Here is a 22,237-nt window from a genome sequence, read left to right as displayed (position 1 = left end):
AGTAAATTAATTTTCGGTAAAATTGTTGGTAGAAATATAAAATAGAACAAATGCTAAAATAAACCAGCTTTATTTCAGAAGAAATCCAAACATTATTTTTAAACTAATTATAAGTTTTACGTACGTATGAACAAAAAGGAAAGAAAGGAAAAATATGGTGTATAAATTTTGTAAATATGGCATTAAAAGTAAAAAAAATTAAAAAGATGTTCATAACAAATTCCCTTACTAAAAAAAATTATTACTTTAGAATATAAATTAAAATGAATTCGCTAAAAATATTGCACTTGTAAAAATAAAAATAAAAATCTTAAATATAATAAACAGTAATAAAAAATATATATATTTTTTATTTTCACTAAATCCAGTTAGCTGGTTACATATGGATTGACTTCTAATTACCATTATAAAAAAATTATAGATGTGAAAGGCGGAATAGTATTTTTTGTTTAGTAAATAAGATATAAATAATAATGACGAGTACAGTAAAAATTATTATATTTTATAAAAAATCAACATACGCATATAATAATAAAAATAAAATTCATTAATAAAAATAAAATATATATACTTTAAAAGTATATATATTTTCTAAGCGAATTTTATTTTTTGATCAATAGTTACTGAAATTATTAACAATACAAAATATTCAAAGTTAATGTACTTTACTCTAACCCCCACTTTCTAGTATTAAGTTATGAAAATTATATATCAACAAAATATGATTTTTTTTTTTTTAGGCAATAGTAACAGGTATGTATTTTATAATTTTTGTAGCTGCATACTAGCTAACATAAGAGCACCTCGGTGCTAGAGGTTGCTTAAATGTATCTGACTTTCTCCCCGGCGGTTTACGGCATTTTTAAAAGAAAACCCTGTGTCTAGACTAACTTATTTTATGCTGTGGTAACTACTAAGTTTTCACTGAGCTTTAAGTAAAGCGTCTCTGCAATGCTATATGCTTACCTTGTTGTTTCTAATAATAACCCATTTTAGCGGTTATGTTTTAAAATTTAGATTTTTTAAACTTTTTTTAAAACTGGACAAACGAGTTAAAAATGCCAAGGTATTCCTGCCTTCTGAAAAAAACTTTCAATTCCTGCTTAATATAACTGTTGCAAACAAAGAGTCTTGTTATTTCTATGGACGGTAAAAATCAGTCAAATAACTCTCCTACTATAAAGACACCCCATATGGTTATTAGTCTTTAGGGTTCTTAATGGTTCCTTGGCGGTTATATACATAAATAAAGAAAGTTAAACAAACTTTGCAAAGTCTTTTTTGGTTAAAGAATTATATTTCCTCTCGCAAAAGCATAACCACCTGTACCATAACTTCAGTTTATTTTTTTGATTTTAGTAAGCTTGTTGATAATCAGCAAACTTTTAAAAAATCCTTTTTTTTGGGGGCTGCACTTCTGTAGTCATCAAATTTAAAAGCTTTTTAGTAACAACCCGTAGTGTAATAGCAAAAAAAATGAGCCATCACACTGGGCATATGTTTATCAACTTAGTTTTTTAGGTAAGTTTTGTTAATAGTCATTTTAATAACATAGAAGAGTAGCTTAAGAAAAAAATGCTACTTAAAAATAAAATTTTAATTAAGGAGGCTAGAGGTAATATTAACACTAAATGCATAATTTTTATTTTCACAAAAATACTTCTAGACGGTTGCAAAAACTTGAGGAAACTAAGGGCACGACTCACCTCACTTATCCTGTTCTTTTAGTCATACATAGTAAGGCTCTATCTTTAAGCGCTTTATCTGAAGTAATAGCAGTACTTCTAAAGTTACACACTTGAAAGCACGCCGGATTATTATGAAGTGTTTTCTGCGAATGCGATTGAGTTTTTTTTGTTTGCCATAAAACGGACGCTGTCCTATCAGTAGGGCAGGAATAGGCCACTTTTTCTAGCCCGTCATAATCCTCAAAAGATTTTAGTTTTAGGGTATTTAAACTTCTACTTCCCGGTATCTAAACCTTTAAACCCTTTAAAATTAATTGTAAACAAATGTAGATATATCTATAGAAGCGTACAGATATGACTAAAACAAACAAAAAAAAAAGCACTGAAACAAAATTAAAACGGCTGCCGGTTTATTTTCCGTGTACCTTCCTTATCTACTAGCAACTAAGCAATGAAATAAATCTAAATAAAAATAAAAAAAAAATTGCCTAAATATTATAATTTGCGTTAAGATCTATGAACTGGGGATCTTTTCCTCAACATTTTGGAGCTAGCGACCTAATTTTTACGTAAAAAAACATTTTTCCTTCTATTCTAATCTTACTATATTGCCTAATCACATATTTATAGCTAGCAAAGCTTTGGTCTTGTGTAGGCAATAAACAATTACTTCTTTTAGACCCTCAGCATGCAAAAATTCTAAAAAAAAAAATGTTATCGATGTTCGTTAGAGTATACTAAAAAAAACTAACCTTGCACTTTATTATTAAAAAAATTGAAATTATTGTATTAGAAAAACCAAAATTAGCTTTTCACTTTATTATTAAAAAATTGAACTTATTGTACTAGAAACCTTCTTTTATTAAAAGTAAAACGCCATGCCTAAAAAATGGCAAGAACGATCCCAACCAAGGGTACAAACAGGGTTGCACACCAAGTCGCTGTCGCCAGCCCGTTTGACCGAAGCTTACTGCTAGCCTCCGCCTTGAGGTTAAGGTACGCAAAGGTTTTCTTAGCTTGGAAGCAGTGTAATGCCAAGTACTTATAGCTGGTGAAATTAACACTTTTACTTTCCAAAGTTATAGTTGCATTAGCGTAAGCATCCATAATAGTCTGACCACCTTTTTCGGTTTGTATAATGACATATTCCTCTTCCGAAAGTGTTTCACTTGAATTTAAATTTTTGACTTTCTCGGAATTACTAAGAATCCAACTTAATTTAGGTGCACGGCCATCATAGTGGAACCCGTTTACAATCAATGTCTTATCATCTTTAAGTAGGACGTTTCCTGTCTTAATTCCATGACTACCTCCGCTAGTGAAGATCCCCAAGTCTTTACTTTTCGCTTCACCAACTCCGTCAGACGGAAACTTTTCATTATTCGCTTTATTGTTACCCTCCGCCTTGAGGTTAAGGTACGCCAAGGTTTGCGTAACTCCAAAGCAATATAATGCCAAATACTTATAGCTTGTGAACTTGTCACTTTTACTCTTTAAAGTTATAGTTGCATTAGTGTAAGCATCCAAAATAGTCTGACTACCTTTTTCGGTTTGTATAATGACATATTCTTCTCCCGAAAGTGTTTCACTTGAATTTAAATTTTTGACTTTCTCGGAATTACTAAGAATCCAACTTAATTTAGGTGCACGGCCATCATAGTGGAACCCGTTTACAATCAATGTCTTATCATCTTTAAGTAAGACGTTTCCTGTCTTAATTCCATGACTACCTCCGCTAGTGAAGATCCCCAAGTTTACAGTTTGAGCACTCACCGACTGAAAGAGAGCAAACAAGGCCGGAACCAAGAAGGTCAACCTGTACAGTGATAAATTAGCAACACTTATTTAAAAATTTTATTTATAAAATAAAGGTAGACCCTTACATCTTTTTTTTTAGTGTTAACATGACTACAGAGTTTTCCGAGCTATAATAAAGGTTTCTTCTAAAAAAAAAATTATCATGTTAATTGTACATATGTTTTGATAATCGCACACAAGAAACACAAACTTCCTAGTGTATATAAAACAGAATTAGCTAAGACTGGATAAGTACGAATACCAGGGATATACGCACACAGCAAAAAGGGAAAAGGCACAGCACACCACCAAGCAAAGAATCCCTTGCCACTAGACATTTATATGCCCTAGATATCAGGCACACGTCATCCTCCGGTGTTTAAAACCGACAATTAAAGTGCAACAGTACATACCTAATTACCACAATCTAAAAGAGATACAGCCAGTCACAACAGAATGGCTACAGTATGCTGTGCGCTTGGAGAGGATTGTGCGATCTTGTTATAATTATAGCCAATGAGAGCTATTATGAAAACCAAATCATGTGTATAATCTTTAGAAGATTGTATATCCATGCTTGGTACAACCGTGCTTCCTACCGCACTCTATATCGTAGGAGTGTGAGCGTAAAGCAACTCAGTTGACCCAGTTTTTGCTTCTTTCTTACTTCCACACCATTGGCGTAGACACTATAGTTAGTATATATATTACACTACGCGTAATGAGGGCAGGAATCAGCGCATCGGCACATATTAAAATTAATGATGCTACAATTAGGCGCACATATAGTTGCTTGTGTGGTTTTTTTTTTTTTTTTTTTTTGTGGTTGCTATATTATTACAGTGTCAGTTAAATACTTCCGCTCGCCTAGTTCGAGTTGACTGTAGCACTTATAACTATAAAATCAATATGAAGGGAGGTAGCAAGTTTATTGGAATATTCTCTGCAACTGCGCCCCCAACTGACATAAAAAGATAAGAAAAGAGTAACTGGTCGTGCGGTTCGTTGGCATCATACATATATAATTAACTAAATGTGGTAATGTGCGTTACTAGGTTTTTCCACGCGCACCTTCTCACGCGCACCTTTGCTAGTCAACAACAGTCACAAGCATGAAAAAGATACAAATCTTACTGCACTCAATGTTTGTCTTTTCTTTTAGTTACCGCTAAGGACAAAGTTAACTCACAGTCAGGCTCTTTAACCGGTGTTGCAGAAACTTATTAAGTCGAACACAGGCGCGCCCCTCTATTTGTACAAAGAATAATTTTATTTATTGTCTCTCTAAGACACTTGGAGAAAGAGGGTGTGCACAAGCAATTTAATATAATGGATTGCGCAGCCTCTTTTTTTTTTTTTTTTCCCTGCAGCTTTAATTACTAAAGTTACTCCCTGGTTGTTTACTTGCTTGTAGTGGCTCATATGTTAGTGATATTAGAGCTTGTTCGGTAATTTAGTGTAAATTGTATAATTAATTACTGAGTTAATGCGCTAATACTGTTTACTTAGATTTAGAGTTTCGAGACCAGTTAAACTTAGGTAAAAGAATGCTTTAAAAATAAAAATAAAAATAAAAAAAAAGTTTTTTTTTTCGTAGTTTAAAATTGTTTCGAGCACTTTTTTTCATGCGACAGACTTGCTTCGTTACTTATATATAGAATTACATATATGTGAGAGTTGGTTCTTAACTTTCCTTCTGAGATTTCCTTATTATGATCTTGCTACACTCCAGAAATAATAGAGCTTTCATAAAATTTTTATTACAACTATACATTTTTTTGCATACATACGATACGGGAGGAACCACAAAACCAAAACCATCCTAATGACTTTCCTGTTACTGGGTGCAGTTAAAAAAATGTTACGTTATTTTGCTCAGTGCGGGGAATACTTTTTTACAAACGAGCGACTTGACTGCCGGCAAAGCTTTCCTCTTTAAAATGGAATAATATAGGGCCCGTACTTACTGGATACAAAAACAGAAATAACATGAAATAATTGCTATTACTAGCAGTTATTTAATTTACTATTTAGGTTTTAGGAAATAAAGATTTTGCCCTACTTTCTCGCTGCCACATTGTTTTTCATAGATATATTATTGGTTGCTATGTTGTTATACTACTCTATAAGATTTTGTACGGCTGTTAGTAGTTAGAAGCTTTGCCTTTTTTTTTTTTAAACCCAAGGGTTTGCAAGTTTTTATTCCTTAGTATCTTGCGCTTCACTTAATAAGTGTAAGAGTAAGCTTTAGAAAGTTTACTGATTCCAGTACTCTACTATATTAGATTTTTTACGAGCCTATTTCAAATTTTAGCTAGTTTAAGCATAAACGCTATTTTAACTTGCACCCTTTCAAAGCGTAATAGTCTGGCTAGCAAAAAAACATTTTCCAATTCATGTGAATTTAATTAATATTATCCCAATAATATTGAGCTTTGCTTAGAAAGTGTGTAAAAATAAAAAAATGTTATCAAGCCTTAAAACTTTTTTATGGTTTATTTTAACAAATTTTTTTATACGTCAATAGCCAAGGTTCTAACTAACCCTTTTTTTTTATAATAAATTTAAAAGTATAATTATTGTGATCCATAATATATTGTGATTTATTTTAGCAATCTTATTAAGAGTTTTAATACTATACCTATTTGCCTGAAATGTCTGAAATGATTTATTCTTTTGTCACAAAACTTATTAAGAAGGATTTTTGTACTCACTAATACATAGGATTTAAGTGGTTTTTACTAAATGTGTTTTTAGAATTATTTTATGAAGCATATATACGATATATTGGGTTCATTAAACATAGACTTGTATAAAAATTTAATTTTGCCAAAGTTTTTACCTATAAACTTAAAAAAAAATTTTTTTTCTGATCTATAACCCTTTTTTGAGTTTCTAAGAGTGATTTATGAAGGAGTATTGGGAAAAAAAAAATTTACACCAAAACGTGGATCCCTCGTATGTTGCTAATAACAACTTCTAAGAGACGAAGGAAAATGTTTTAACTTTCGGGGACCAAGCTACGCCATTTTAAACAAAGATGGAATATATAATCCCCAAGTTACTTTTTATATTTACGTTGTTTTTAATAAATAATACCAAAATAAACTCAGTTTATTCTAAATACATGATGATGCGTAACAGTAATTGAAAAAAAAAAAAATTCATTTTCCACTAAAGTTACAACAAACTACTGATACAAAAATATTATTTTCACCACTCTTGATCTTCCTTCCAGCCTTTGTCGCACATGTAAGCCTTCCTGAGATACTGATTAATTCAAACGATTGTTGGTTTCGCTAGCTTTGATGTGTTATAAACCTATGAAACACCTTATTTTTTAGGATGCTTTCCATCGCCACAGTTACATTCTTCTAAATCGGTATAATGTGCTCAGGCAATTTAATTTGGGGCTTGACCCAGTACGAATTCTCGCAATGAAAAGCACTTACAACTTGATTGCTCCTTGTTCCAACCTTTAAAATTTGAAAGAGCATAACCTCTACTGACAATACTGAAAATTAAGGTTTAGGTTTAAAACGACGAGCAAAATATTGTCTTAATTTCGAAAAGCAGCTGATTCTATTGGTGGTAGCAGATCGGACAAGAGAGAGGGGGCGGTATCTTTATGTCCACAACATCAACAAATTAGTAGTGAAGAAAGGATGAAATAAAAGAACAACACAAACATGGAAACTCTCTTATACAAAAGACAAAAATAATAGTTGGAGATGTTTGAAAAATTGGAAAGCTTAAAAATATTAGATTTAGAAGTTGTGGAACATTTAATGCCATCCGTTGGGCCTGTGAGTTTGAAGGAGTAAAACTTACCTGTTGCTATAATTAACAAGCTAAGTCCGGACCATTATTTTTATAAGTATACAACTACAGGGAGTGGTTATTTGTCGCAAAGATAACATATCTTCAGCATGGGTGTTATTTAATTATTTCTATTGACCATCAAGCTAAGAATCTTAACTACTTTATACTCTCTGCTACTATTGGTCTAATGTTACTTACTTATTTGCGCACATAAAGGTTGTGTTTCAAACCTCTCAATATTTTTTCTTCCTTCTTACTACTTTTACCAATTTCTGATGCGCACTTCCTTAGTTTGTATGGGGGAGTTGTTGCGTGTCCTTTAACTAACTACTAAACTTGACTTTCTCGAATTAAGAATAAGCGCATTTTAAATACTATTTCTCCCCCTCGACTATTAAAATATTTTTAGGTCTAGTCACTAAATTATAATTTAATAAAAAGTATTAAGGATTTCTTTTTCCCTGTATACCAAAAATTTTAAAATTTTATAAACAAAATAGTACAAATGTTTATTAAAAAAAAAAAAAAAACAAACAAACATAATTTCACTAAAGAAGATTAAAAAAATTTTTCGTGGCAGAAAGTAGTGCCCTCTTTTAGTAAGTAGTTTATCAAAGAAATTTATTTGAGCAATTTTGTATTGTTATTCGAATAAAATTTATTATTTTTAATGACTAATGGCTCCTTATAAGTAATATCCTCTTATTAAATTCAAGAAACCAAAAGAGGCTAGACTTTATAAGTTATTAGTTACGCACAAACCCAAAAGTTCCTTAAGTTTATAAATCACAATGTTATTATGAGTTCGAAGTCATTGAAATACTTCTTTAAATTGTAAACGGAATAAAACAAAACTTTTCCATATAATTCTTTTTACGACCTTAATTGTAGCGTCCTTTTACTTTGATCCTGATGATCATACCGGCTTAAAACGGAAATTACCTCAAATTTTTTGATTTCCTAATAACAGTTACACACTGAAAGTACATAATAAAGGAGTTATAAAAGAACTTTTTCTGCTTTCAAAACACCAGTAGCCTTTAGAACCGGCTACATTATAATTATCGGCCTCTTCTTCAGCTTCCTCTAATTTAAAAAATTTTTAACGGTGTTTTAATCTATGCTAAGATAAATCTTAAATGTAAAAACAATAGTGTTTGTTCTCTAGATCTCAAACTAGCAATTTTTTTTTAAATAGATTTATTGCCTTCGATATAATAGTTTATTGAAAGCAAAGTTTACATAAAATCCTCTTAGGTACTATATCTCCAATTTAAATGTCAATGAGAAATAAGTGTTTACAAGTGAATGGGTATTTATTTGGTATTCCTGCTGCTACTGTTCTTTATATATAACCAAAATTTTCCTGGTTTTTCAAGCTTCCAATAAGGGTTCAAATAAGCCTTTTTAAACTTGCAGTAAAGCACAATCACATAATTTCACAAATAATTCTAAACTAGATTATCGATATACAACAAAACTGTAAAATTAAGCTCTTCTGCCATTAACCATTAGGGGTGCTTGATTAGCCGTTCGTAGGTAGGTAGTGAGAGCATCGCCTTGTATAGCAGAAGACAGGTGCTCATGCTAAAGGACTTAATGTAACTCAGCGTTTTGGACAAACCAGAACGAGTCTGTGATGACTCGCAGTACTTGTTTTTCATAGCCAAATACCCAAAACATACAAACGTCACCTTGGTGCGCAAAGCAAGTTTGAATGTGGCACCACGGGGCAACGATACAAAGTTTGTGTCGTCCTCTTAACTTCCTCCGCTACATAGTTTACAATGCGGCCGCCCTGACGGATTGCTTACGATGACCTTAGGATTGTACGTAGGGAGAGAGCTGGGAATTCCCTTGCCTTCTTTAAAAGCCAGTAGCTGGGGGAGGGTGAGTGCCAGTGTGCTCCCTCGTGAGTTAAAGAGGCTTTGCTTTTTTTCCGCGTAATAATAAAATACCAACCTGTTAGCCTCTGGTCAGCAGTAGGAAAAGTAGGTGAACCGCATAACACGCCACTTATTAGCGTTTATTGACGCAAGTCAAGCACCCCTCTAAAATCCCAATTTGAATTACGGCTAGAATATATTTAGCGATGCGTCAGCTCCGGTACCGTTTTATTTTGATGACCAAAAAGTGTATGATTAAGTGTGTCCCAGGAGCTTGCTTCACAGATCACTCGCTTTAACTCTCCCGCCTGCTCTTTTTAACTTCCTCGTATCTTACCTGAATAATCGTATCTTTGATATACGTATGAGCAATGCTCACTCACTTTTAAAGCTACTATTAAAAGGAGTTTCAAGAAGCTTTCTTTGACCACCTTCACATAAGGTTTTATTTTTTTTCCATTTATGTGCGCAACGCGCCACAAATTAAAAAGTTTTTTTACACGCCAGTAGCCTTATAAGCAGATGAATTAGGCGATTTTACTCCTCGTTAAAGTCGCCTACCTTATTGCGCAAATCTACAGTGTTATTTAGTCATGCTCGCCAACAGGCACCAGAGTTGAAATTTTTATTTTTTTGGCGAAGAGACCAAATGCGGATCATTAGAACTGTAATCATATTCAATGTAATAACCTTAGGGTAGACGAGGCAGCATTGACGATTTATCGCCTCCTATGCATTTGCATTACCTTCCCTCCCCAGTAAACCCCGAACTTTATATGACGACTTAGCTAAGCGTACCGAAAAGCCTTCTAACATTCTTAAAAGGTTGTAAAGTATCCAGAACATTCTAAACTTCCAGTATATGAAACATGTCCCGAAAATATAGAAAAAAGAGATATTAATTTAAACCTAACAAAATATAACAAAGTAAAGGGACTAGAATTAATTTTATCTAAAATTAATTTTTTGTATTTAGTAACTCTTATCTAAAACCAAATTCGTAATAGTCTCATTCCTAAATTTTTAAATCTTTTGACTATTTACAAAAAAAAAGAAAAAAAACACTTTGCTTTTTGAGACATTATTGCAACTTTTAGAAAATTAAAAAAAATTTACGAATGCTTAACAAAAATACTCTTTTTCGAATGCGGGTGGACTTTTCTACAAGAATACGAACGCTTAGGACTCTTTTCACGGGAATAAAAATTGGCATTGCCCTTCTTTTTCTAAGAAACACCTCCTTGAACCAGGAAATAAGTTTAATTATTAAACTATATTACTTACCAAAATGAGCGCTTATATGGCAAAAGAAGGTGGATTAAATCATGTACACATTAACACGTGTTTTTATAACTATTTACAAGATAGTGAAGCTGTGACTAGATACGAACTAGTTTTTTCCGATTCTAATGGAAGTCTTACCACGTAAAACTATAGTAAAATTCTACTTTAGTAGAACACAATGCACTAGTTAACAGACATAAAAATGGGAATTAGCTTCCCCATCTAAGGTAGTACGGAAAAATAAAAATTAGTTTCTCTCTTTTCCTATTCCACCTAACCGTCGGTACAGAGTACCTAGCTGAGTCGGGATGGAAATCCTGGTTTACGGAGTAGACTCGTTCTTGGTCCTGGGTCTGCGACCGCCGCACAACAAGAATCTACATATCCAAGAGAGAAACCTAATTTTTTTTTTTTGTCCACTTTAGTAAAAATAAACACAGGATTACCTCATCCCAATACAAAGCTATCTTGAATTTAACGCTAGTTTTTTTTTTTTTTTTTTTTTTTAAAATTCCATTTTTAGTAACACTAGTAATTGTTTTACTGGTTAATAACACATAATTGAGGGCATCAAAAAACACTTTATGGGGTCCAGCTTTAGTTAAATAACGCACCAATACCTGCATAACTTATACCCTTAAACAGTTAGCCAGATTAAGGCCAACCCATCTATTGGGAGGGCGAAAATAAATGTTAGTGGCAAGTCAAGTTCTACTTTCCTTGGCCAGGCCCCCCTCTACGACTACCATCTCTATGATCGGCTAATGCAGCCTGAACTACTTAAAAGAATTCATAAACAACCGTACAGCCGCCACTATGATAACTTTCTATGAGATTATTAGGTGTTGTCTGCACTATGACTAAAAAATCCTCGTTTTCAAAGAGATGCTCCTAACAATGGTAATATCTTTGTTTAAGCTTAAGCCTCCAAGCAGGTGCCTATATTCCTGTTTTTCTCAAGTCTAGCTTATCGGTAAGAAACTCCCTTGAGTTTGATCTTACAGGGTATTTTCCCCTAGAATGATATGACCTTTAGTGGCGGCTTAGTTTGATGCTTTTGCAGCGATATACTAGCCATTGCCTGTCGCTGCTAGCTATTTTCATGCAGAGCCCCCCTATTGAAACTTATGATAAAGAGCCTTGGTGAGACTGTCCAAGTTGCGTCGTAAACTACACCTTTGAGCAAGTAAGCACAACCGAAAGCTCTCCGTGCAAGGTTGGTTGTGATGACGCCCTGATAACTTCAACACAATCACCTTATTCCAAAGTCATCTGTGCTATTAATATAATAGATTCAGACTCATTAATCCGAGTTTATTAATAACTGCACCAGCGTACAACAGGTGCCTACCTATAGCGAATTAGCTACAGCCGGGGCATTCGCGTTTTAGTAAATAGTGTGGTTACCTAGCATATACATACATATTCACGCGGTTCCCGAGCAAATATGACCTTCACGCACCATAAGAAGCACCTACAGAGCTGAGGGAAAATCTCCTAGATTTATATTTATATCCATGACACTTGATTAATCTCGCTGGGTTGGCAGCGTTAGCAAGGAAGCCCATAGCAGATGCATTTAGCACTAAAGGAAGTTAATATATAAAAAATATAATTATAACCAAGAGTGCCTACAGCACATGCGATGCCTCAAGACGAGCGTGGAGAGCTTGTCTCCATATACCAGGATTTTGTGGCGTTACCTGTAAAAATTTTCTATTGCATAAGTGACAATTCAGCTTTATAAATAACTGGTAGAAGCGGGATTATTCAAATAAGTTTATACACTGAACCTTTAAGTTGTGGATAACAACAACGGTAGTTAGGCGTAGAGGTAACCATGATTTAAAAAAAAATGATCTAGTGTGAATTCTGGCTTTAATAATTCGATAACATCAGCTAATGAAACAGGGTTTACGTTTTAACTCTTAACCAGTGGCTAAGGGTACCCCACAGAGACAAAAATACACTACTCTTTTTAATAAAGAACAATCAAGAAGAGAATTAAAAAAATAACTGCACTAAATCTGACTAGTGATTTGTCTTTAACATAGACTAAGGTGTTAAGAAACCCCACATGAAATCGAATTATTGTTCCTGCACGATTGTGATACTTTCTTGTCGATTATAAAAGTAGTTCTTGCAAAGAGTGCGTTCCGCAACTTGGTACTTTTCGGGTGCTTGCCCTCCAAGAGAAAGCACCATAGTCGCAATTCGTAGGCTTGCTATTTCTAAACTAAGTCCGAGTCTCTCATGCCTCCCTAGTAGCTGTAGATACGGATACCTCTTAAGCTTCAAAACTAAAAACTAAGGGCACCTCTGACCGTAGATGGTGACCCCGACCCGCAAACTGATAGAGCTGGCCTCTATTGTCATCTTCACAGATAGGATGTAGTAAACATCACACCTTCTTACAAGCCACCTCGCCAAAACCTTCTACTGAATGACCTTTACAAATATTATTCTAATGCTAGGCAGACTACTATCCTTTATAGATTTGACGGTAAAAGTCCTTCCTAGTACAGCAAGGCGAATTAATTCTGTACATCTACGGTAAGTACTAGTCTGGTTATTGTAGTGCTTAACAGCCATACTCACACGGCGGCTGCAAGATCGACGGAAGTTAAAAATGGGGCAACTTTTTATAATAAGAATATTATATTTACTGATATTATTATCATTATTATTTCAAAAGCTGCCTTCGAACCAAAAAATTGAAATCTTTAATTTAGCTTTCTTGCAAGCATATTTCTAACCTTCCCGAACAAGAACTCAAATTTTGAAGAATTTAAAAATAGTAAATGACTCTAAACTAGAGTACATACAAAACTGTATTTAGTAACAAATAAAAAAGTATACGGGGTATTTTTATTTACAGCAAATAATAACTCGCCTTTTTTCTTCTTAATTATTAAGAATCTTTTTAATATATATTTATTTAAAAACCTTCCTAATCTCTTTATTTACTTATATATTTCTTATTACTCTGTTTCTTTTTTTTACTTAACTTTGATTACTTATTTAAAGTTTTTATTTTATTTTCACACTTTTTTTTTTCTCAACCTTGTACAACTTTTTCTTTACTTTCACTTCAGTAAACCTTTAATAAATTAATTTTTTTCCTATCAATGTTCAGATGCCTTTTACTATTTTATTTTTTCCGTGACTATATTTATTACTATTTTAAAACTTTTACTTTCTCAAATTTTTTACAAATTTTTTTTTTTACTAGCACCTTTACTTCTGCTTCCGTAAAATTTTTTTTCTTTTCAATATTCACTCAACTTTTATTTTTCTTCTTCTTCCTCTTCCTGCAACTGTTTAATAAGCCGCTCTATAATTAAAAAAAAAAAAACACAACATTTTCACGTAAATTATTGCATGCAACAATAATAATGAAACCTCTTTCCCCTTTTTGCCTTAAACGCATGGCCGCTGGAGACTCGAGCAAGGAGTCTAGGCTTCCCTTGTGCCCCTTTTTTTTTTTAACTAAATATAAAAATGACAATAAAGTTGAAGTGTTTTTATATATATACAATACAAACAATAAAAAGTAATTATTATTTTTTTTTTTGCTCTTTACACTTTTTTTAAAATTAGTCCCTTTTTTCTTTTTTTAATAAATATAAAAACTTCGTTTTTTTTTAACGGATGAAAATAAAAACAATTATTAAAAATATCTTTTTTGTGCTTATTGTAATTCATTAAATTTTAAATCCCCTTTCTTTAATGAAAAATATAAAAATTATGAAGTTGAATTTTTTTTTTTTATAAATAATGAAAAGGAGATAATAAAAAGCATTTAAGCTTTATATATACTTATATACTTCATTAAATATTAATTATAATAAAGCAAAAAAAAGATTGGCATTAAGCATATCACACAACTTCTTGAAGTTGTAAACACGTGAAACGAGCCGCGAAATTGGGTCACTATATAAATAAAAGTGCCAAAATAGTTCCCACAATATACCAAATGCTGCAAAATAGTTAAAATAAAATTATGCGTTCTTTTTTTTGCAAGCAAAAGCAGTTCGGCAGTAAAAACAAAGTTTTTAGCAATAACTCACGTGATCTTTATAAAGGAGATCAGGCAAAGAATCACCAAAAAATTTGAATAAAAAAAGTTATATTCTAATTCGTTAGCATGAAAATTTTAAAAAGAAATTATTATAATTATTTTTTCAACTCACGTGTTCTCATAAAATAATCGAAGAAAAACTCACTAAATAATTGGAATCACAAAAGCAACGAAGGAACCGTATTTTAATCCGTTAATATAAAATATTTAAAAAAATTATAAATATTATCAATAATAATATTAATATTCTTTCCCACTCACGAGTTCTCATAACATAAGCAGGGAAAAAAAAAAAACTAAAAAAATTGAATAACTAAAGTCGTATTCTGATTCGTTAGTATAAAAATTACTGAATAGAATTATTATTATTATTACTCTTAATGCTTATTCGTAATTTTTATTGCTATTATTAGAATTTGTTCATTATTTTCCATGCAATCTTACTAAAGCAATATTACGCAAATCTTGCGACTGTCTCATTTTCAAAAGTGTCATTGCTTCGAACTGCTCAAATCTCGTACTTCCACTATTGGTTAATAACTCGCTCCGTTTCTCGCATTGCAGAAAAGAGTCCAAGGAAGGCGGTTCAATAATCCAAGCTACGCGAATCGATTCTTGAGAATCACTAACTGCATGTTGCTGTTTATAATTAAAAATTGGCGCTAAAATATAAATGTAGATGCTATATACATTAGCGCGACTATATATATGCTTGTCAAGAATAGAAAAACTTTAGCACAAAAATTATTATAAGCGCCAAATTTTACAAAAATTCATACTTACAGACAAAATTTTAGCTGCAAAAAATGATTGGCTAATGGCACACCTATTTACAAAAGTTGCGCAGAATAACTTCTTTATTCATAAAAAAATTAATTATTTTTATCCAAAAAATTTTGGCGCTAAAATTTAATACAATTTTTCGCGCGCATCATTAAGAGCTAAAATAGATGAAAAGTATAAAATATCACCAGTAAACAAAACACAAAACTTAATGGGAAACTTAGAGATAGACTGAAAGTTTAAGGAATGTAATTTTCCTAATAAAATAAGTATTTATAATAATATTCAGTGAAATATATAAAGATTATAATTGTTTTTAAATATTACAAATCGCAAAAAATAAAAAACTTAAAGAGTATGATAAAAGAGTGAAAAAAAAATTAGACAATAAAGATATTAAATATTATTATCATAATAAAAAGTAACGATAAGAAAAATACAATAATAATAAAATTATAAAAGAATTGTTATTACTGAAACTTATAAACATAATTGCTTTCTAATAATATAATTAATAATAATAATAAATAATAATAACAACATCATCATCATCAACGACAGCAATAATAATAATAATAATAATAATAATAATAATAATAATAATAATAATAATAATAATAATAATAATAATAATAATAATAATAATAATAATAATAATAATAATAATTAAAAATAATTAATAACAGCGCTAGAAAAGTCCTCAAATTCCACCACAGCAGTGCCAGTGGATCTCATGGATACAACCACGTGTTTTACAAGGCCATATTTGCTTTCCAAATAGCTTTTTAGCTCATGTGCTGTAAATTTCTATAAATAATAAATGATAAATAATAATAATGTTGATGACGATGACGATGACGACTAATAATAATACTAATACTAATAACGATAATAATAATAATAATAATAATAATAATAATAATAATAATAATAATAATAATAATAAACCTTTTCTTTTATTTTCCACTTTAACTTTACCTTACAATACTCCTCAGGCCTTTTATAACTTTGATTTTTCATAGGAAAGTCATAGAAAGAGAGACGAGCTTTCATGCGTTCAAGTTCTTGCTGTAGACGCGTATTTCCTTATAATAGCAATATATAAAATATCAATAATAATAAGGATATATAAGGTATTAATAAATAATTAGAGATTATTAAATAAAAAATATAACTACTAAATTGTATTATTTTTATTATTAAGGTTTCTTTATATTTCATAATATCATGAACACTTTTTTATATTATTATTATTATGATAATTAACCTTCTTGCCGAAGACGTTCAACTTCTTTATAAAAGTATTGCTGCGCTTCAGTAATATCAGAATCAAAACTCTCATCATCTTCTCTATATTCTTTTGTTTTGTAAAAATATTTATAATAATACAATAAAAATAATATACAAAAAATATTACTTAAAAATTTTTAAGTGGAAAAAATAAAGATATTATTTGAAGAATAAAAAAAGTATAATGCTAATATTAAAAAAATGGTTGCTATCGATGCAATTTAACACTAGTATTCAACTCAGCCAAACAAAATATTTATAAAATTATTATTATTAGTATGTTGTAATTTTTTTGAGTTAATATAAGTTTAGTAATAATAACACTAATAATAATACTAATAAAATAATAATAATAATAAGTAGTCACGAAAAAAAAGGTAACTCGCCAGATTTCATATAAAAACATCAAAATTTAGTGAGAAGTTAATGTAGTATATAAAATAAATGTATTTAAAAATAATAAGCGTTTTCCCCCCAAAATTCAGTAAATTAATTTTCGGTAAAATTGTTGGTAAAAATATAAAATAGAACAAATGCTAAAATAAACCAGCTTTATTTCAGAAGAAATCCAAACATTATTTTTAAACTAATTATAAGTTTTACGTACGTATGAAAAAAAAGGAAAGAAAAGAAAAATATGGTGTATAAATTTTGTAAATACGGCATTAAAAGTAAAAAAAATTAAAAAGATGTTCATAACAAATTCCCTTACTAAAAAATATTATAGCTTTAGAATATAAATTAAAATGAATTCGCTAAAAATATTACACTTTACTTAAAAAATAAAAATTACAATTTTAAAAATAGTAAACAATATTAATTTATAACAATATAATTATATAATAAAATAAATTTTAAATTTACTTTTCTTATTTTTGTTTTTTTCTGCTTCCTTTTCTCTTTTTTCTAAATTTTCTTTTAAATTTCTTCTTTTTTCGGATAACTGTAACTCCCTTTTCTTTTTTTCTAACTAAATCAATATTATATAATTTCTGTTTTTAGTTCTAATAATTTATAAAAGTTAAAATAAAAATTAAATAAACATACTATAAAATTAACTAAAATAAATAATTAAATTAATAATAACTAAAGCACCTTCACTTTTTTAACAACATCGTAAGCAGCACGAGCTTTTGGATCCGAAAGAATTTCATACGCTTTAGCCAAATCTTGAAAAATCTTGTAAATATTATTAATAAACAATTAATAGTTATATATAATAAAAAATATAATTATAAAAAAAAAAAAATTAATTTCGCCGTTATTATATTATTAATTCAGTATTTGCACTTTCGTTTAATATTTTATAAAATAAACGCTTTTCCCCGAAAATAATTAATAAAGCCAATATCATAGAACTTTAGTATAATAATAAATTAATAATAATAAATAGAAGAATATATAAATATTTCATCGCCGATAATTGTGATAAAATTACAGTTTTTGCGCTTTCGCTTTTATTTTTATCTGGATGATAGATAATTGCTTTTTTCCGATATGCTCTAGTAATTTCTCTATCGGTAGCATCAATAGTGAGGCCAAGAAACTCGTAGTAATCAAAAGAATTTAACGACATTTATAATAAATAAAAATAATTATATTATAATAATTTAATAATATACAACTAATACGAAGCGATTACTAGCTTAATATTGAAAAACAGTTAAACACATGATTTAGTTTTCTTAGAATAATAAATTATAACCAATGAAATTATTGGGTTTTCAAACATCAACCAATCATTTACTTTTATATTTTTTGTCAAGTTTTTTAATCCAATCAAAAATAAGAACATTGCGAGTGACAGATATTTATCACCAACGTACATCATTTTGCCGTGCTACATATACCTTTTTTTAATTTTCTTTTTAAATTGTCTTATTTATAGTTTATATAATGAAAGGAAGAAGTATTATATGTGCTTGTGTGATATCAATAATTATTTCTTGTTTTGTAATGAAAAAATTTTCTATTCAAGATTTTTATTTGAAGTCTACACAAATTTTAGAAAATTTAGATATATTTCTTATGAAAGCTGGTAACTTCTTGTAAATAATGCAGCTGGGCTAGTTATTATACGTTTATAAATTAATATTTTTTTATCTAGTCTCTTTCTGTTATAATAATTTAATAAATATTTTTTAGAAAATGTGGTTAAAACAGTTAAAATTAGTTATTTATTAAATACGTTGAGTTTCAAGTAATTTTTTATCTATTTACTATTTAGCCTTTAACAATTTTTTCATATAATATATTTTATGATTTTTATATATCCTTTTTGTGTAACACTTTTAGGCCTATAAAATATAGTTATTTTTTAAAAACTTTTAAAGCTCTGAAATAAACTGAAAAATTTTATTTTATAAGAGTTTTATTAATAACAACAATTTTATATTACTTTTTTACTATGAATAATAAATTTTTATTATATTCTAATTAAAGCTTCTATTTAAAGTTTCATATCTTACTTTTTCCAGTTTATACATAAATAATTTAATTATAAAGTAATTTATTTGTCAAATTTATTATTTTAATAAGTAACTTAATTTTTTGTCATTTCCTTTATCCAAAAATCTTTTCATTTTTAGTTGGTTAAATTTTTATACATTTTAAATAATTAAAGCTACATAAAATTTATTTTTTCTTATTATTTATAAATTTTCTTTTATTTAATCTTTTCTCTTATGTTATAAAATTTGAAAGTTATCCCTTCAGTTTAAATAATTGAATATTAATTATTTTCTTCTCTTATACGTTTTAGTTTATAACTTTAAATTAGAAATAATTTACTTTAACATATTATTTTAGTCTTTTATATTATTATATTTAACTTAATTATTATTTCTGTATTATTCTTCTTTTTATTTACCCCAATTTTTTACTGAATTTTGAAAGGTTTAATATTATTTACGTAAATTACAGTACTTTAATAACTTAAAGTATTATATAAACTTTTCTTATTTATAATACTATTGCATTTGATAAGTTTTTTATTTTTTATATGTTATTATATTAGCAATTTGATGAGCAACTCATTAGTTATACTGTATTATAATTGCTGAAATTTCTTTTTCTTTTGGTAATCATTAAAAATTAGTTCCTTGAAAGTTTAAATTTTTATTTATATAACACTTATATAGTTTAATTTTGTATGTTATAGGAGAAAGTGCAGTTTTTTCTATCACTTGAATAACCATTTCCTTTTTTTACTGCCAATATATATACGAAAAGTATTTCATTAAAAAATTAATTATTTATTTTTTTTAGCGTTGTAATATTTTGATAGTTGTTTACTATTAGTACTATAGTAAAAGTAATTATAAAAATAATAATAATTATAGTACTAATAATAATAAACCGGCAGGGAAATGGGGCTATTTTTGCGTATTTGCTCTTTACTTACTCTCAACAGTCTTTTTACTCCCTTTATGGGGTTTCCATATTACTTGTGGCTTTGTTTATGGTACTTTTGAGGCGTCCTTGTTAATATCTTTTACTCAAGCTATTTCTGCTGGTAATTATATATAAATAATTATATTTTTATATATTTATATACATAAAAAATTAAAAATTTTATGATTTTTTTTATATCAAACAACAAGAATGGAAAAATTGGATTGTATAGTGTAATTATAATTCGTTTTTTTTTTACTGAGAAAAATATTTGAAAAGATTTTTTATCCACTGATTTTTACTATTATTAAAGTTATTAGTTTTTCTTTATTTTTAAATAAAATACGGCACTGCGCATAGCAAAAATTAAAATATTTGAAGGAAATAGTTTAGTTATCATAAAACTTAAGTACGTTTGCCATTAGTGGTGATGTTCACTTACATCAATACTACAATACTAAAATTGCCTGACACTTTTAACTAATTATCTGTTGTAGCTTTATGTTCCTTTCAAGCCATACTTTTTTCCTCATACTTTATTGCTTTTTGCCCATTTTATTTGGGTCTGCTAGGCGATTTGCTTAAAATTTTCTGTAGTGGTTTTTATTTGGTAGACACCAATTTTTTTTGGCGTGAATTAATTTATTAACAGCCAGTTAAGTTGGTTTACTTTTTTATTTGATCCTTTAGTTATTAACCAGCTGCTGTTTATATTTAATTGATGATATTTAGGACTAATTTTTTAGGAGTGGCATTTTGTGCTTCACGTTATTTAGTGAGCAGTTTTCTTTATTGTTTTTTATTTAAAAAGTACGGAGAAAAGTTTGAACTTATTAGTAATGCCGTTGCTAAAAGGTTTGTAACTATTATTTTTATTTCTTTTTTTATTATTATTATATATTCATAATATATTTCACGAGGTATATATCATTCTTATTACAATATTTTTTTACTGCGTTGCTTGATAGTAAAAAAAATTTTGGGTCAAGTTTTTAAATACTTTCTGTAGTTTTTTTTATACCTTTACTTGTATTTTACTTTGACTTAGTAAACTTTCATGTTCTTTAATATTTTATTATAATTCTTGGTTTATATTGTAGTTCAGTAAAGTTTTTATAATAATAATTATTATTATGGTTTAGTAAAGTTTTATATTTTTATATATAATTTGTATTTATAATTTTAATCGTACTTATTTATAAAATAAATAAAAGTTAATTATTCAGATTTTTTAATTATTATATAAAACTTATATACTGATTATCATTAAAAGGATTTTTATATATTTATTAGACTTAAGGATTTACGATTTTATTATTTTATTAAAAAAGTTATATATTTTAACAATATTAATATTTAATAACTATATATTATAACTTAAGAGGATTTTATATAACATTTCTTACTCGTCTTTCTCCACTTTTTCCATTTGGATTAAATAATTACCTGCTTGGATGCACGTCTATCGATTTTTGGAAGTTTGTAGCAGCCACGTGGCTAGGGGTTCTTTTTCTTATTTATAAAAGTTTGTATATCGTGCCTTCTTACACTGCTTGCAAAGAAGGTTTTACCAGGAACGATTGTTTATTGTCATATTGGAAGTTTAGGGAAACGCGTTACGGAAAACGAGAGCGTTTTTACTTATAAGAAAGTATAGTAATAGTAACGGTAACAATTATAATATAATAATATTAACACGTTGACAGCTAATACTTTTTGTTGGGGTTATTGCGGCTTTGTTAACGTTCAAGTACATAGCAAACATAGCAACAGCCGCTTTAGAAAAAGAAGGATTGGATAATAAAAATAATAAAGTTTGTATTTAATAAAATCTTATACGCTATTAACTGTGAACTTTATAGGTATTAAATTATAAACAAATAAAATTTGATTTTTATTATAAAATCAATAATTGGTTAAGTAGTACCACAAACTTTAATGGAAGTTAATCAAAAAACTGTAAGTTAAAAGAGTTGTAACGTATTTTCAAAAATAGTCAATACAAGAGAAGGACGGAGCTTACTTCGAATGCTTCAATGCATTTGGTACAGTATATAGTATGGTAATTTTTGCTCGTTAGGGTAACAATCTAATTGGCTAAAAGCTATCATGAAAATTCTACCGAGCTGATTTTGAAACCACTGTAAGAGACGGCTATGAATCATCTTTGCTGCCTCGTCAACTCGGTGTTGACCTATATTTCCGGCGAAGAA

The 22,237-nt window shown here is 29.1% G+C and overlaps 2 protein-coding genes and 1 long non-coding RNA gene across 3 annotated transcripts; 1 reads left to right on the top strand and 2 right to left on the bottom strand.

The window, feature by feature from the left end:
- Positions 1–2,492: 2,492 nt before the first annotated feature.
- LOC135122131 (protein Skeletor, isoforms B/C-like) lies at positions 2,493–3,824 on the bottom strand. The gene is made up of 3 exons (XM_064046354.1): positions 3,748–3,824; positions 3,572–3,631; positions 2,493–3,504 (listed from the first exon to the last, which is right to left on the bottom strand). Exons 2-3 carry the CDS (start codon positions 3,592–3,594, stop codon positions 2,571–2,573), a joined length of 957 nt encoding a protein of 318 aa, XP_063902424.1. The 5' UTR covers positions 3,595–3,631; positions 3,748–3,824; the 3' UTR covers positions 2,493–2,570.
- A 9,868-nt stretch (positions 3,825–13,692) lies between these two features.
- On the bottom strand, positions 13,693–18,145 carry LOC135122138 (uncharacterized). The gene is made up of 9 exons (XM_064046360.1): positions 18,070–18,145; positions 17,727–17,810; positions 17,496–17,601; positions 16,609–16,698; positions 16,290–16,426; positions 16,026–16,148; positions 15,003–15,197; positions 13,880–13,952; positions 13,693–13,811 (listed from the first exon to the last, which is right to left on the bottom strand). Exons 5-9 carry the CDS (start codon positions 16,392–16,394, stop codon positions 13,765–13,767), a joined length of 543 nt encoding a protein of 180 aa, XP_063902430.1. The 5' UTR covers positions 16,395–16,426; positions 16,609–16,698; positions 17,496–17,601; positions 17,727–17,810; positions 18,070–18,145; the 3' UTR covers positions 13,693–13,764.
- Positions 18,146–20,795: 2,650 nt separating this feature from the next.
- On the top strand, positions 20,796–21,805 carry LOC135122127 (uncharacterized). The gene is made up of 4 exons (XR_010279251.1): positions 20,796–20,879; positions 21,407–21,527; positions 21,589–21,675; positions 21,731–21,805. It is a non-coding gene; the product is annotated as an uncharacterized LOC135122127 (long non-coding RNA).
- Positions 21,806–22,237: the final 432 nt, after the last annotated feature.

This window comes from Zophobas morio, unplaced genomic scaffold (genome assembly GCF_036711695.1).
Source record: "Zophobas morio isolate AGI-343-1 ecotype UQ-CSIRO unplaced genomic scaffold, CSIRO_AGI_Zmor_V1 ptg000896l, whole genome shotgun sequence".
Classification (NCBI taxonomy): domain Eukaryota; kingdom Metazoa; phylum Arthropoda; class Insecta; order Coleoptera; family Tenebrionidae; genus Zophobas; species Zophobas morio.
This window is presented reverse-complemented; position numbering and strand designations above follow the sequence as displayed.

What these genes read in the sequence shown, in the direction of transcription:
- LOC135122138 (XM_064046360.1), bottom strand. Translation starts at nt 16,394, where the DNA reads ATGAAAGCTCGTCTCTCTTTCTATGACTTTCCTATGAAAAATCAAAGT. An exon ending in AGTGGAAAATAAAAGAAAAG is followed by an intron (nt 16,149 to 16,289) that starts GTTTATTATTAT and finishes TATTATTTATAG; the next exon opens with AAATTTACAGCACATGAGCT. An exon ending in TTGAGGACTTTTCTAGCGCT is followed by an intron (nt 15,198 to 16,025) that starts GTTATTAATTAT and finishes AATTATAAACAG; the next exon opens with CAACATGCAGTTAGTGATTC.
- LOC135122131 (XM_064046354.1), bottom strand. Translation starts at nt 3,594, where the DNA reads ATGTTAACACTAAAAAAAAAGAT. An exon ending in TTAACACTAAAAAAAAAGAT is followed by an intron (nt 3,505 to 3,571) that starts GTAAGGGTCTAC and finishes ATCACTGTACAG; the next exon opens with GTTGACCTTCTTGGTTCCGG.